This window comes from Ambystoma mexicanum, chromosome 3p, assembly GCF_040938575.1.
Source record: "Ambystoma mexicanum isolate Mex_15411 chromosome 3p, UKY_AmexF1_1, whole genome shotgun sequence".
NCBI lineage: Eukaryota > Metazoa > Chordata > Amphibia > Caudata > Ambystomatidae > Ambystoma > Ambystoma mexicanum.
The window spans coordinates 566140263-566154060 of NC_090925.1; the positions used below are offsets into that span (position 1 = coordinate 566140263).

Sequence of the window (13798 nt, forward strand, 5' to 3'; positions counted from 1 at the left end):
GGAATCAAATCATTTCTCAGTATAAACAAAACTTAAGGTTCGCCCGGATCTCAAGACATAATGAGGAGAACTGTACTCTAATCCGTGCCATCACGTCACATGACACCCGAGTAATATGGCGTACCCTAAAAGCTGACCCAAAAAATGCTGTGTTATCTATGCCGAATTGTATTTCTGATCAGACATGGCAGATGTATATAACTGCCAAATATCAACTACCTTATAAGTTCCAATTTCTTCCTGGTATATTGCTAGACTCTACCAGGATCCCTCGGTTTAATTGGAGCATTAGTGACATAATTTGGGCGATCTCGAGGTTGTCGTATTCTAAGACTGCAGGACCAGACGGGCTTCCCCCTTGTCTCTATAAAGCGGATCCTGCCATGTGGGCAGAAATTATAAATACCAAATTCGAAACCATCTTCAACTCTGGGGAAATTCCACCATCTTGGTTAACTGCAAACATAGTCCCCATATTTAAGAGGGGCGATCCTTCCTGTCCTGAAAATTATCGCCCGATTTCCCTAATCGATACTGAGGCTAAAATCTTTGTGATTTTACTTCTTCACGATTTGGAGAAAATTATTGAGACCAAGGGTCTTTATTCTAAATTTCAAACGGGTTTCAGAAAGAATATGAGTACCACTCTAAATGCAATTATCCTTGCGCACGTTATTGCTGGAGCAAAAAATAAGAACTCTAATCCGGTATATATCGCAATGATTGACATGAGTGCGGCCTTTGATAATGTTGTCCGCAACTTATTGTGGATGAAAATGTTGGCTTTCGGAATTCCAAATGATTTAATGTATTGGATTATGAAATTGCACACCAATACAACTTATAGAATAAAAATATCACAGGACGGGGGCACCACAGCTCCAATAGGAACAGCACTGGGTTTGAAACAGGGCTGCAACCTTGCAGCAACCCTGTTCAATCTATACATGGCGGATCTGGATAAGTACTGGGAAAATATGAACATGTTTTCTGTGAAGGTTGGGAGTATATCTTTGCAATGGATTGCCTTTGCAGATGATATTATCTTGTTTGACCCTACTCCTGTAGGTTTACAAACGAAATTAACACTCTTTGAGGAATTTGCAAAGGATCACAATTTGACTCCCAACCCGGCAAAGACTGCCATCATGAAATTTGGAGTGAAGCAGAAAAAGGGCAGTTTTAGATGGCATATTATGGATACTCAGATATCTTGTATTAACAACGCTATTTACTTGGGGTATCATCTCTCTGATCAGAATTCCATCAAAGTATGGACAGACATTATCAAATGCAAAACCAGGCCACTCCTTTCGCAAATGAAAAGGATTTATACCCGGTTTTGCAAATTTTCATTAACTCCGTTAATTGAATTTATGTCCTTGAAGACTGAGAGTGTCATTCTTTATGCACTAGACATTTGTTTGTGTGATATGTTTAATATGTTGGATTGTTTACAAGGTTCACTTTTAAAAGCAGCAATGTTCTTGCCAATGTCCATTCCAAATGCCATCATCCGTCATGAATTGGGGTTGGTGGCACTATCGTTTAGATGGAAATGGAGACAGTTATCTCACTTTGCAAAAATGAATTATCCACCGACTAATTCATTATATGCGGATTTGAATAAGATGCTGGGTACCCACTGTCCTCTTTCTTTTTATAATTACCAACTGAAAATGCAACAACTTTTAAGTGAAGTGAATATTACAGTGAATGATGTTCATCTACGCCCTTGCTATGCTAAAAAAAAACTTTTTGATTTAGACTGGTGTGTAACTATTGATCGGATTATGACATATAAATCTTATGAAGAATACGGTGCCTTTGTTAAGCAGCGCATCTCACTTTATTCCCCTGTGAAACTACCAGGAAGGCATATATTCGATTTAGATTTAATCTTTACCATACTAGAGACAGAACTAAGAACTGGCGAACAAATGCCACCACATTTGCTGTGGGATGTCGATTTGATGAGTGTAATGAACCACACGAAACATTGAAGCATTTCCTACTCTATTGTCCCCATTTTAAAAAAATTCATACAGCAAGATTTATGAAATTTGTTGATATAGGGTTTGAGGATTGCCTCGAGTTTTTATGGTCTCGTATGATGCAAGGAGCTCACAACCGTCTAATTTATGAATTAGTAAGCTTTTGTAAGCATATAGAAAAAGAACTTATTTTGAGTGGAGAATGAAATGCTTAGATGGTAAATTGATTGGTATATTTTCTCTTGCACCTGTATTTTAAATTGTATTTTAAAGTATTGTGTGCTAATGTAAAATAATGTAATTTTAAATGTTTAAATTTTTTTTCTTTACATGGATTTTAACTTGTTCTTTTGCAAAGGTTCTACTCGAAATTATTCTTGTAAATGAACTAAATGCAAATAAAAAAAAAAAAATAATAAATGAGCACACTTGGGTGCCTCACAGCCCACGGTAAAGGTGCATCAAATTAATAAAAGCTATCACTGCCACCAGCCATTAAAGGGAAGCTTGTCCCTGGAACAGAATTGTTTGTTTTAGTGTGAAAGGGGATACATTGTATCTCCCCAGCACTCCACATAAATTGGGGTGTGCTGGTTTCACCAAATGAAATGTAAAAGGGATCCACAGATCGCGGTTCCTGGCTGTCAAGGTGGACTTTCCTCACATCTGAGGTACCGCACTCGACTGAGGGGGATCAGGATTGGTCAGTCCTGCTTCGATGTAGTCCGCAGGATCTACCAAAAGCTTTATGCCAGCTTACAAGCAACGCACACAATCTGGTGTCCCTCTCCCTGGCTCTACGGTTTCCTGCAGCAACTCTGAGGAAATTCAACAAGCTCTGAGATGGGTGTCCAGGTGGCTTACTTGGGAGTTGATTGGTCCCACCAACTCAAAGGGTGAAGTTGTCCTTGCAGGGCTTCTCTGTCGATGCGAACTGGCAAGTAGTCATTGCAGCAGGGCTTCACCGGCCAAACCAACGGTCGCGCAGTTGCAGCAGGCGTCCTCCTCATGCTCTTCTTCGGTTCCTTCGTCCAGTGGTCGGCTCTGCCTTCCAAGCCAAAAGACTCAACTTTTATTCCGTTCTCTCCCATTCATTCCAGCCTAGCTGTCACTCACCCAGCAGGGTGTCTGTCCTTGCCGGACAGTCAGCCAGCCAATCACCACAGAGTGCTTTTGGGTCTTCTAGGAGACTGAGCACAGGGAGTTTTGGGCACCTCCCTCACTTCCTGCCTACCCCAGACACTAGGGCGGCAGAGGCGGGTTTCTCTCAGAAACCCTGCCAAAGGGGAAATGAACAGAGACCTAACCTGGTTTGGTGCGCAGCGAAACTCTCTAGAAGGACCTTTCCACAAAGACCTGCCAAAAAAAGACCGAGCACCGTTTTAGCAAGGATGGCTAGACGCCATTTTGAAAAAGATGGCTCCCGTGGTTAACGTTACCGGGTCCGCGAACGGTTGCGGTAAATGCACACCTAGGTAGTTCAAAACAAAACTGCCACTAGCCAGTCAATTGAGGAAAGGGTAACATAAAAAAATGTACATGAGCATTTAGACACAGGGGATACTAAGTAACCCCTCCAGCACTCTATTGTAAAATGGGGTGTGCTGGGTCTAGCAAGTACAATGCTAAGTAGAGCCAATTTCACTTTACTGCTCCGGGAAACAGTAGTTGATCCCAGAGAATGTATTTAAACCTTGATAAATCTGGAAGACTTCCCTGTGGCACTGCACTGAAGGTGCTTTGTGACACAATTGTAAAAGATGCCTATGGAGTTGGTTACACTCCATAACCAAAAGAAACAAACTCCTATAGGACTCACCGGCAGTGTTGCTAACAATGCTTCTGTGAAAAGTCTTGTTGCAGGGGCCGTTGCGCCCGGCCGGTCTGACCCTGCCAGGCGCAACGGCCCCTGCAGGCATACTCGTAGTGTGGCAGTCCGGAAACAAAGGTTCTGGTAAACTTAACAGCACCCTTGTTTCCGGACTGCCACACTTGTAATGAGGCCCATAGTGCGTCCTTTCAGTAAGGAAGCAGTTGAACCAGTCGAGGATTGTACCTCAGAGTTTCATCCCCTGGGATAGGATGTGAAGTACAATGGTGTGGTTGATATTGTGCAAGGCTGCAGAGAGATCGAGAAGTGCGAGTAGTGCTTTGTGTCATTCTGCATAAAAGCTTAGGCTCTGTCTCCGCATATCAGACTGGTTACTTTCTCTTGTCATCCAGTTTCACCTTCTCATCGGCCGTCTGCTATTGGAATCAAATAATCCTGCTTGTTTACCCTTTTATTCCCCTCTGTGTCCTCTATGGTGCAACATTTTTATATTATCAACTGTCCGCTTTCATCTGTCTTGCAGATGTGCGTGTTCAAGAGTGTCTTTCACCACCTTTGCCTCCTGATGATGCCTTACTTTTGTACTAACAATTTACCTACTGCGACAGTCATAAACATGATTATCTTTTATACAACACAAATGTATTCTCACTAGCTTTTTTCTGAGCTGAAACAAGCAAGGCACATGACTCCAGGTGTGATGTTGCTGCATGGGATACGAGTCAAACAGTGGACAGACTTTGAAACTCTTGTCTTGCTCACAAACCCTTTTTTCTGAGCTCCAGTCTGATCTATTTAGTCCAGCAGAAACTTAGTACAGGTATAGCAAAAAATGACAATGTGCAGACCTACAGAAAGGGGTGTACCAGCCATTTTTACTCCCTATAAATTGGCAAATACTCTCAAAATATAAAACTGGCCAGTTAAAATACTCCCAACAAAAAATAGGAAAAAGACATGTAAAATCTTGCGCACCTGTTTTCACTCACAGTTCAGTTTTAACCACTAGTGCATGTAGTACCACAGGAAGGAACTTTTTAAACTGCCCGATTGTAAGAAGTAAACCTGTATCTTTAAATGTGCATGAATAACTAAGTGCAAAGAAATAAATATTACAAACATTTCTGTTTTTCAGTTGAAACATATTTGTACTTGCTTATGAAATACTGTCATTGAGAATTGGACTTACATTTTTACTCTCACTCCCTAAAAAATAATTTTACTCCATATTTTACTAAAATATGGAGTAAAATACTCCCACTTAAAATCTTATCTGGAGCACTGACAGTATGTGATGAAAGCCAAAGAGAACAGTTATTTTAATTGATTATGTTCCGTTTTAAATCTAGACTTTTGAGTCTTGATTCCCTTGTTTTTATTATGTGTAGGAATTAATGAAATATCTGATGATGTCTACAAAGCAGCAGAGCACAGTGATTCTGACGATACTGAAAAATCGGATACAAGCGACAGTGAATACCTTAGTGACGAAGAACAGAAATTGAAAAATGATCAAGATGAAGGAGACGAAAAAGAAAACAACCGGACAGAGAGAGAGTCGACAGCGAAAAAAAAACCTAAGCCACTTGTTCAGCCAGATATTAAAGAGGAAGTGGAAAGCAAATCTCCTGCAAAGGACGAAGCTGAATCTCCAGTTAAAGACAAGACAGACGTAGAAAAGGAGACTACTGAAAAAATGAAGTGTGTGCCTCAACCTTCTAAGGAAAAACTTAAAGGTAAAGATGAGACAGACTCTCCTACTGTTCACTTGGGCTTGGACTCTGATTCTGAGAATGAACTGGTTATCGATCTTGGTGATGAACATTCTGGACGAGAGGGACGAAAAATCAAGAAAGAAAGCAAAGAGGCAATTACAAAACCACAAGACAGTAGGTTTCATTACTATTTTGCCTCTCATTTGCTACTATTGTTATGATGCTATATTAAGTTCGGACTTGCACTTTTGGATTAATCTGTTTAGTACTGTTATTGTTTCCCTTATCCTTTATGTTGATGAATGTCTAAAATGGCATTCTAGTTCATATGTAGATAATACATGTGCTTGATTACAATGATCTGTACTGTGAAGAAAACCACATAGCTTCTTTAGCTTATGAATGAATACTGCTTTATTAACTGCTCTAGAAACATGTTAAAATGACAGGCATGTAAGAGGTGACGCGTTCCTTAACTGTGCCCCACATTCTGATGACAACCATTCATTAACACTACTAGTCACCAACCACTACAGTTAACCTTCCCCACACACATTATGTCACAGGCAGCCTTAAACACACCAACTCTCGAAGACTGTTCAAGAGTTTTTTTTTTATTTTCAGAACAGGAAAGCGGCTTACTATAAGGGCCCTCCTCTGTACTAGTTCTGGCTGTTCCCTCCCTAACCCAGGCATCTCTTACCCCCAGGCTTATCACTAGTAGTCGGTATCACCTACTATCTAAATCGCAAACTGGTTGTGATGGCCTAAAGGCAAATGTCTCGCCTATCTAAAGCTCGCTCAGCGAACCATCTATGTGGTCCCTGCTTTATGTTCCCCAGTATAATGTAACATGATGGTTTTGTGCCTTCCGCACATTTGGGCCTCACTTGGACTTACCCTTCCATGTTCGGATGTTCCTCTCCTACCTTAGGCACTACAGTAAACTCTAACTTACTGTAGACCTGCACTGCATACTTTTGTAGCGTGCACAGAGCAGTCAGGCTTATTTTAAGAGGGGGAGAGGTCTGTAGATGGGTACAAAGAACCTGTAGCATACATTTAGTCCAACCAAACACTGATATACTTATGTATTGTAAAAATAATGGTTTATTTTATATATGCACAGGCCAAGAGAATTCTTTAGAAAGGTAAGTACTATTATCAATTATAAAAACAATTATAATAAACAACACTATACTTATGGTATGCAAACCAAAGAATAATCCTTATTTAGAGTAGCAGTATGCAGCTCAAGATGAGTAAAACCTAGTGTTACACATTCAGAATGGCAGTATGTTATTCAAGGAGAGTAAAACCACATGAGTAGACTTTTAGAATGACAGTATGTAATTCCAGGTAAGCAGACCTTATTGGTCATTAGCTATATTACATATTCAGGCTCAGGAATAATATAGTTATACCAACAATGTTACAAGTAAGTAACTTGCAACATATCTAATGTATTCTTCTTTCGGGAATGATAGTTATACCAACATAATATTTCAGAATAGTTGAACACAATTCTATTGTAAGCAATAACTTGTTAATTACTTTTCAGAGGGGCAGTATGCACTACATGGATAAGTAAGGCGTCAGGATACACATTTAGAATGACAATAAGCTATTTAAGTTGAGTAAATCCCTATTGGTAATACTACACTCTTACGCCTATGTAGTTATGCCAATGTTCCTTTTCAGAAGAGTGGAACACAATACTAATGTAAGCAAGAATAGACTTTTCAGAAAGGCAGTAAGCTGGTCACGGTGATTAAGAACCTAATGTTACACTTTTAGTATGTTAGTATGCTATTCAAGGTGAGTAAAACCCTATTGCTAATACACTGATACACTTATTCTCTTGCAGGAATAATACAGTAATACCATCTCTGTTACTTTATAGAATAGTGGAACACAATTCAAAGGTAAATAAATAACGTTGGATACTTTTCAGAGGGGCTTTAAGCAACTCATAGGTAAGTAAGAACTTTGTATACTTTTGAGAATGGCAGTAAGCAATTCACAGGTAAGTAAGAACTTTGTAACTTAATCTATTTAAGAGATACAGTTACAGCACTAACATCATAGCAAATAAGTTCTTTGCAACACTTGTTTCTATACAGAGGACTTATACTATGGAAGTCCTTTTTTATTCTAAGGCATGAGTCATCTCAGAGGCAGGCGGGGGACATTGATGGTCCAGTGGCCAACAGTAGGCGGGCCAGAATAGGCACATATGCAGGAAAGTCAGAGTTCCAGAGGATTTCTCATTCAACAAGTAAGTACAGACTTAACTAGAACGTATTCAGGGACTTCCTAGAAGGCTCCCTAGAGGCGTTCAAACGTTAGGCCTGGGCAAACTCCCAACTACACGAATCACCACCATAGCCACACAGGAGAGACACAAGACTTTAGGTAAGTATTGCCCCAATCCACAGAGTACCTCAGCAGTGAAGAAAAGCTTGCAAATGGATGCCTTCACGATGCAGCAGCACAGATCCCGGTCTCTGTATTCTTGGTCATGGTGACGAAAGAAACGACACTGGATGGGAACGTGCAGCAGCAGTCAACAGAAAAGGCTCCCAACAAAGGATTATTCGGTGCTTCTTCGGAATCTGCAGATTTGGCATCCTTTTCAAGGTACCAGGTGAAGGACGGTCATAGCCTAACATATTTGCCTCGCTATCTCGGTCCAGCACTCTGGTGAGGGGACCTCAAGGAGTGGAATCTTGCTTCTGGATGCCCCCCAGTGGGAGTCCATCAAAGTTTCAGCAGATTCGTTCTTCGGAAGACGTTGCACAGCATTCAGGCTCGAGGTCCCAGGGTATTGCCGGTTTGCATCCCAGGAAGGTTTTTGCTAGTCTTGGAATGGCTCAAAAACCAGGTCGAGTTAAGAATAATGGGTCCCAACAGTGTATGGGTCGGAGTCGTCATCCTCGGGACTCCTCTATCGCATCAGAGAAGGGGTCAGCACTGGCAGTGGTTACACATAGGCATCTCTGGTCGCTGAAAGTAGCTACAGCAGTCTTCTCTTCTTCTTCATCAGATCTTCTGTTTCAGTGGTCGGCTTATCTTCAGCTTCCAGGTCTAGGTCAGATATACAGGAACCCAGACACATCCTCTGAAAACTCTCCCTGCAGTTTACAGAAACGGGTGGGTGGCTGTCCAATCGGTGCAACCAACCCCCTGGTGGGGACTAAATTCTCTCAGGCACACGATAAGACAAAGGTGAGCAAAGTTTTGGACTCGTCCCTCACTTCCTCCCTTCACAGACACTCTGAGGCCTCGGCGGGCTACACACAGGGTTCCCGCCGAAGGCAAAAGTACAACCAGGATGTCCTCCATCCAGGGTGGCAGAAGGACTAAAAGGACAAGCACAGTAAACATTATGAAAAAAGAAAGCCACCATTATATCAGAATGGTGAAACCTCTGTGAATTACTGTGGCTGGTTTGACCGCCTATGAGTAAAAATCGCACAATTCACAAAAGTATGTCCTCTGCAAATGTTGTGAAGTGCTTGTCTTTGCATGTTGGATGCCTGTGATGTCACGTGGATTGTTGTGCTGTGAATGAGAAAAAGTTTGATTGAGGGTTCCAAGCCCAGGCAGTTAGAGACCCCCTGCCTGAGTGATGGGTGCCAGTGTTCTTTGTAACTTAAGATGTAATTGCAACTAAGAAGCTGTTAATAAACCTGAAGTAACCACAGAAGCCTAAGAGGTCACTTCATTACATTGGCGACAAGCTGGTCAAAAGAAGAACCTGCGTGTGAGAAAATGAAGCAAAGCTGGTGAATCTGCTGCGAGGGGTGCAGAGAAGAAGGAAGAGAACACACTGCCCCCAAACAAGTAAGTCCATCACCCAGGTCGGGAAAGAGGGGAGAAACTTGGCTCTTTATGCAGGAGGGAGAAGCCTGGCCCTGTAAGCATGAAGGGAGAAGCCTGATCCTGAAGCCTGGCCCTGCTAGTATGAGGGTGTGCCCCTGGGCAAGGAAGGGAAGTTCATAAGGCCCATAAAGTAAAGGAAGCCCAGAAACCCATAGAGGAAAGTCATATTAGAGACACGTTTGGCTACGGACTCCTAGGCTGGGAGGGGTTGGCGATGTTATGGTAACCAATTTGTGATAAGGCGAATTAGAGCCGTTGGACTGGATATGAACTTTTACGTGAAATGTTATGCCAGTTATAAAGTTGGGAAGAGATGTGTTTGGCGGTGAGTCAGACATGACCGTAGATGTAAACACATTTGAGGTTTTGCAGCTTTAGGTTGTTCTAATGCAACAAGGACTTTTAGAAGTATGGTTTTTAGGTTGCTCTAATGTGACATGGACTTTTAGATTTGGATCTTTGAAAAATGTATATCAAGTTTGCACATGCTGTAACGTATGTACTGTGAAAGTTAGAAGGGTGTGTGGGAGTCATGCACACCAGGTCAGTAAGAGTGGTGTGTGTGAAGTCACACCCAGGGTATTAAGAGTGGTGTGTGTGAGTAAAGCCGGGTTAGTCTGAGTGGTGTGTGTGTGTGTGTATTACGCTAGGACAGTATAAGTGGTGTGGGTGAGTCATGCCAGGTCAGTAAGAGTGGTTAGAGAGGTAGGGACACCTTCCGGGTTGTGTAACCTAAGTGAAATTGGAGGAGGGACGCCTCTGCATGTTTTACAGAGTTGCCTACTCTTTAAACAAGTCACTGTAATTCACAAAGCTCGCCTGTAATAGGCTTGTAATCGAGATTTCAAGGAGTTGCCATGAATGAATCAAATCTCTTTCCCGATCAATGGCGCATCTATTTGAGAGTTCATAAGGTTGCGGTATATGGTTCAAGTCTCTTTCTTGATCAATGTCGCTGGTGCTATTACCCTGGCGGTGTGTTAGTCTGTTCTCCTAATGGACAGGTTCATATAATTGTGTTAGTATGACACTGTCCGTTAGGCAAACAGACAAACACGCCGCCAGGTTAATAGCACCAGCGACATTGATCAGGAAAGAGGCTTGAGCCATATACCGCAACCTTATGAACCTTATAAACTCTCGAATAGATGCGCCATTGATCGGGAAAGAGATTTGATTCACTCACGGCAACTTGTTGAAATCTCGATTACAAGCCTATTATAGGCGAGCTTTATATATTAGTGATCTGAATCAGTTTGATTTGATTAATTGTGAAATACAATATGATACTGTGCCTTGAGAAAGACCCATCAGGTCGAAACATGTGTCGGCAATCTCAATATCACCTGGACTGGTAATTTGTGTATTAATTGTATTGGAGCAACCTTTTGAATTGAGCATTTAATAATCTGAATTGCTCACTATATAATAATATGTTCTTTATTGAAGTATGAACTGCTTCTATCAGTATACCCTTTGGATAGCGCATATTTGTGGAACTGGTGCACTATTATCATAATTGTCATAGGCTGGGGTAGCCTAGAGTTCCACCTTAACCGCGGCTGTCAGTCGCACTTACTATAACAGGAATTCCAATATACGTCTAGCCTCAGCGCGTTCCTAACCTAGGTACCCAAAACAATATACTCTTTAGACAAGGTGCTTTGTGTGGTGTTGTGATCTCAGTATGGATGGGAGGGGGGTGTGGGGGTGGGGGCGGGGGTGGGGGGGTGGTATAAGGGAAGGAGATGTGTTGTGAAGTGCTTGTCTTTGCATGTTGGAAGCCTGTGATTTCACATAGATTGTTGTGCTGTGAATGAGAGAATGTTTGGTTGAGGGTTCCAAGCCCAGGCAGTTAGAGAGTCCCTGCCTGGGTGATGGGTGCCAGTGTTTTATGTTCTATGTAACTTAAGATGTAACTGCAACTAAGAAGATGTTAATAAACCTGAAGTAACCACAGAAGCCTAAGAGGTCAGTTAATTACAGCAACCAGCCATAATATTAAGCTTGGCACTGAAACAGAAATGTTACAGGAGCAATGGGAAAGGGGATACTATGTATCTACTGAGCACTCCACATATGTTGGGGTGTGCTGGTCTCACAATATAAAACATAAAGGGGATGAAAATCCCTCTCTATCCTTGAGCGCACATGTTCTTTGAGGTAAGTCAAAAGAAATCAGAAGGGAAGCCCAAGGGTAAACCCAGGAACACTACACAGAAAGTGTTATGTTCTGAATAATAAAATGTAGATGCCCAAAAAGTTATAGGAAGGGATAGATTCAAAAATAAACTATGGAGAATCTGAAAAATGACACCCATAGAAAGAGTAAAAGAAAGGGTGAGTGGGGAAAAAGGTTCCCACTCACTCAGAAACATAGAAATATAATCCATAAGTCCAGCAAAAAGTGCTGGGGGTCTCACATGGGAAGGAGATTTGGCTTATAAATGAAAATTGAACCTAACACTTTGCCATTTGCTTTCCCTCTCATCCGGAACGTTATTGCTGCTGTCTTTGTAAAGGGCTTGCTCTGCTGCCCGGTCGCAGGGAAGAGTTTGTTCCTTGTGGGTTTGAAAGCGAGTACTGAGGATGTAGGAATGCTGCCTGGACTTCTCCAAGTACTTGCACTGGTACGCGTCGCATATCATGTGCGCTCTGCTGATGTGTTGCGTGGGCTGCTCCACGTTACCGTAGTTACCTGCTGTTTCCCTCCTGGTCTGGTTCGTGTTTGGTTCTTACACTGCTGGGTATGCAGTATGTTGTAGTTTCCAAGGAGACCAAGAAACAGACGTACCAGCATATTGCAAACAGGCATTGGCTGACAGACAGTCTGTATTGCTTGCCCAGAGTGCACGGACAGTCATTAATCACCAGTGCAATTACGGAGCCAATACTTTAAACGCAGGTAGATACAATAACTTGCAACCACACACACTTTTAGAAAATAATGAGTACTTATACGGCTATTTATTCAAAGCTTGGAAGCAACAAGTGATAACATAGAAATAAATCGCAGAAGAAACAGAGAAGAGAGTTCAAAAGAAAATACATCACCGTGGGCGTAACTGGATCCCTCATCTCGCCAGAAGCGGCTGAAAGACCCCAATGACAGCCAGGCCGAGAGCACAACAGCCCACAGGTATGCCGGACAAAAGCGACCTCCCTCCGGCTGAGATCTCACCTGACCGCTAAGGGGTTCCACATATATGCACTCCTCAAAAAGGGGTGGCAATTTCTCGAACCTTCTGGCAACGCTCTTGCGTATTGATGAGCAGCCGTTGGTTGCCAGCTGGGTCAAGCGACAGTAACCTCAAGGAGAAAAGTGCTTCCCTCCTCTAAAAACAAGCACCACGGAAAACAGTCCCGTGACTCATAACAAGACATAACAAAGCTAGCTTTCCCAGCAGAAATGTCCTTGACTGCATACCAGGTTTGGAAAGCATGTTTTCTTCAGCATCGTGAATCTAGCTCTCAGCAAAATGAGTAAAGTTTTTCACTGCGGCATGAAGTAAATATCCATCATGGCTCCGAGTGCTCCCAGAATACACTGCGCACCAGCGCCATGTTTTAGCTCAAGCATAACACAGTCATACTTAACTCAAAAATGCAGGCACATTAAGAGAAGACAGGAGTGGGCCTTCCAAACTCCCACATTCTGCCTCTGGGGTAGGACTGGCTCTTGCACTAACCTTGGTATGCCTCCCACATCATTCTGAGAGGGGTTCCCAGCCCATGATGGGCACAGGTACTGTTAGGGAGAATTTTCATTTCTGTGTTAATTCCCTTCAACCTCAGAGACCCCCAGTTATTTTGCTGGATTTAGGACTTTTTAATTTTCTCCCTCTCTCATGTGTTTTTACCTGATTTGGATTTTATGTTTTCACTGTTGTTTGAGTCTGACAAACTCCATAGGCATCTTCTTTTTGTATGGCGACACACAACACCTTAAGTGCAGTGTCATTGGGAAATCATTTGGATTTCCCTTGGGGTTTAAATACCTTTTCTTGGGTGGACTACAGTTCCCAAGAATAGTGAAGTGAAATTGACTTCACTTACCTTTTCTCTTTGTAGGTGAATCCCACAGCATCATATGTGGAGTGCTGGGGGGGGGGTTACCTAGTAGCCCCTTATCCTTCTTTTTCCTGTAAAATATTTTTGTTACCCTCACTACTTTAAATCCTCCAGTAAGTCCGAGGCATTGTTTGTAACTTTTGGGGGCTCCTCCCCCGGCTTTCAGGCGTCCAAGGCTTCCATTGCCCGCTGGATGGTTCAGGCCATCTCAGAGGCGTACACGGCCATGGGCAAATCTGTTCCTGAGGGGATTTATGCCCATGCGGTCAGAGCCCAGGTCACGGCCGTCGCATTTCAGAGAC

At 42.5% G+C, this 13798-nt stretch overlaps 1 protein-coding gene across 5 annotated transcripts in view; it reads left to right on the forward strand.

The window, feature by feature from the left end:
• Positions 1 to 13798, forward strand: part of ZMYND8 (zinc finger MYND-type containing 8) — a 1749249-nt gene that overhangs the window by 1108191 nt on the left and 627260 nt on the right. For all 5 annotated transcript variants that reach the window (XM_069651296.1, XM_069651297.1, XM_069651293.1 and 2 more), the window contains exon 14: positions 5214 to 5714. In XM_069651296.1, the coding sequence (XP_069507397.1) occupies positions 5214 to 5714 (501 nt within the window). The remainder of the gene's footprint in view (positions 1 to 5213; positions 5715 to 13798) is intronic.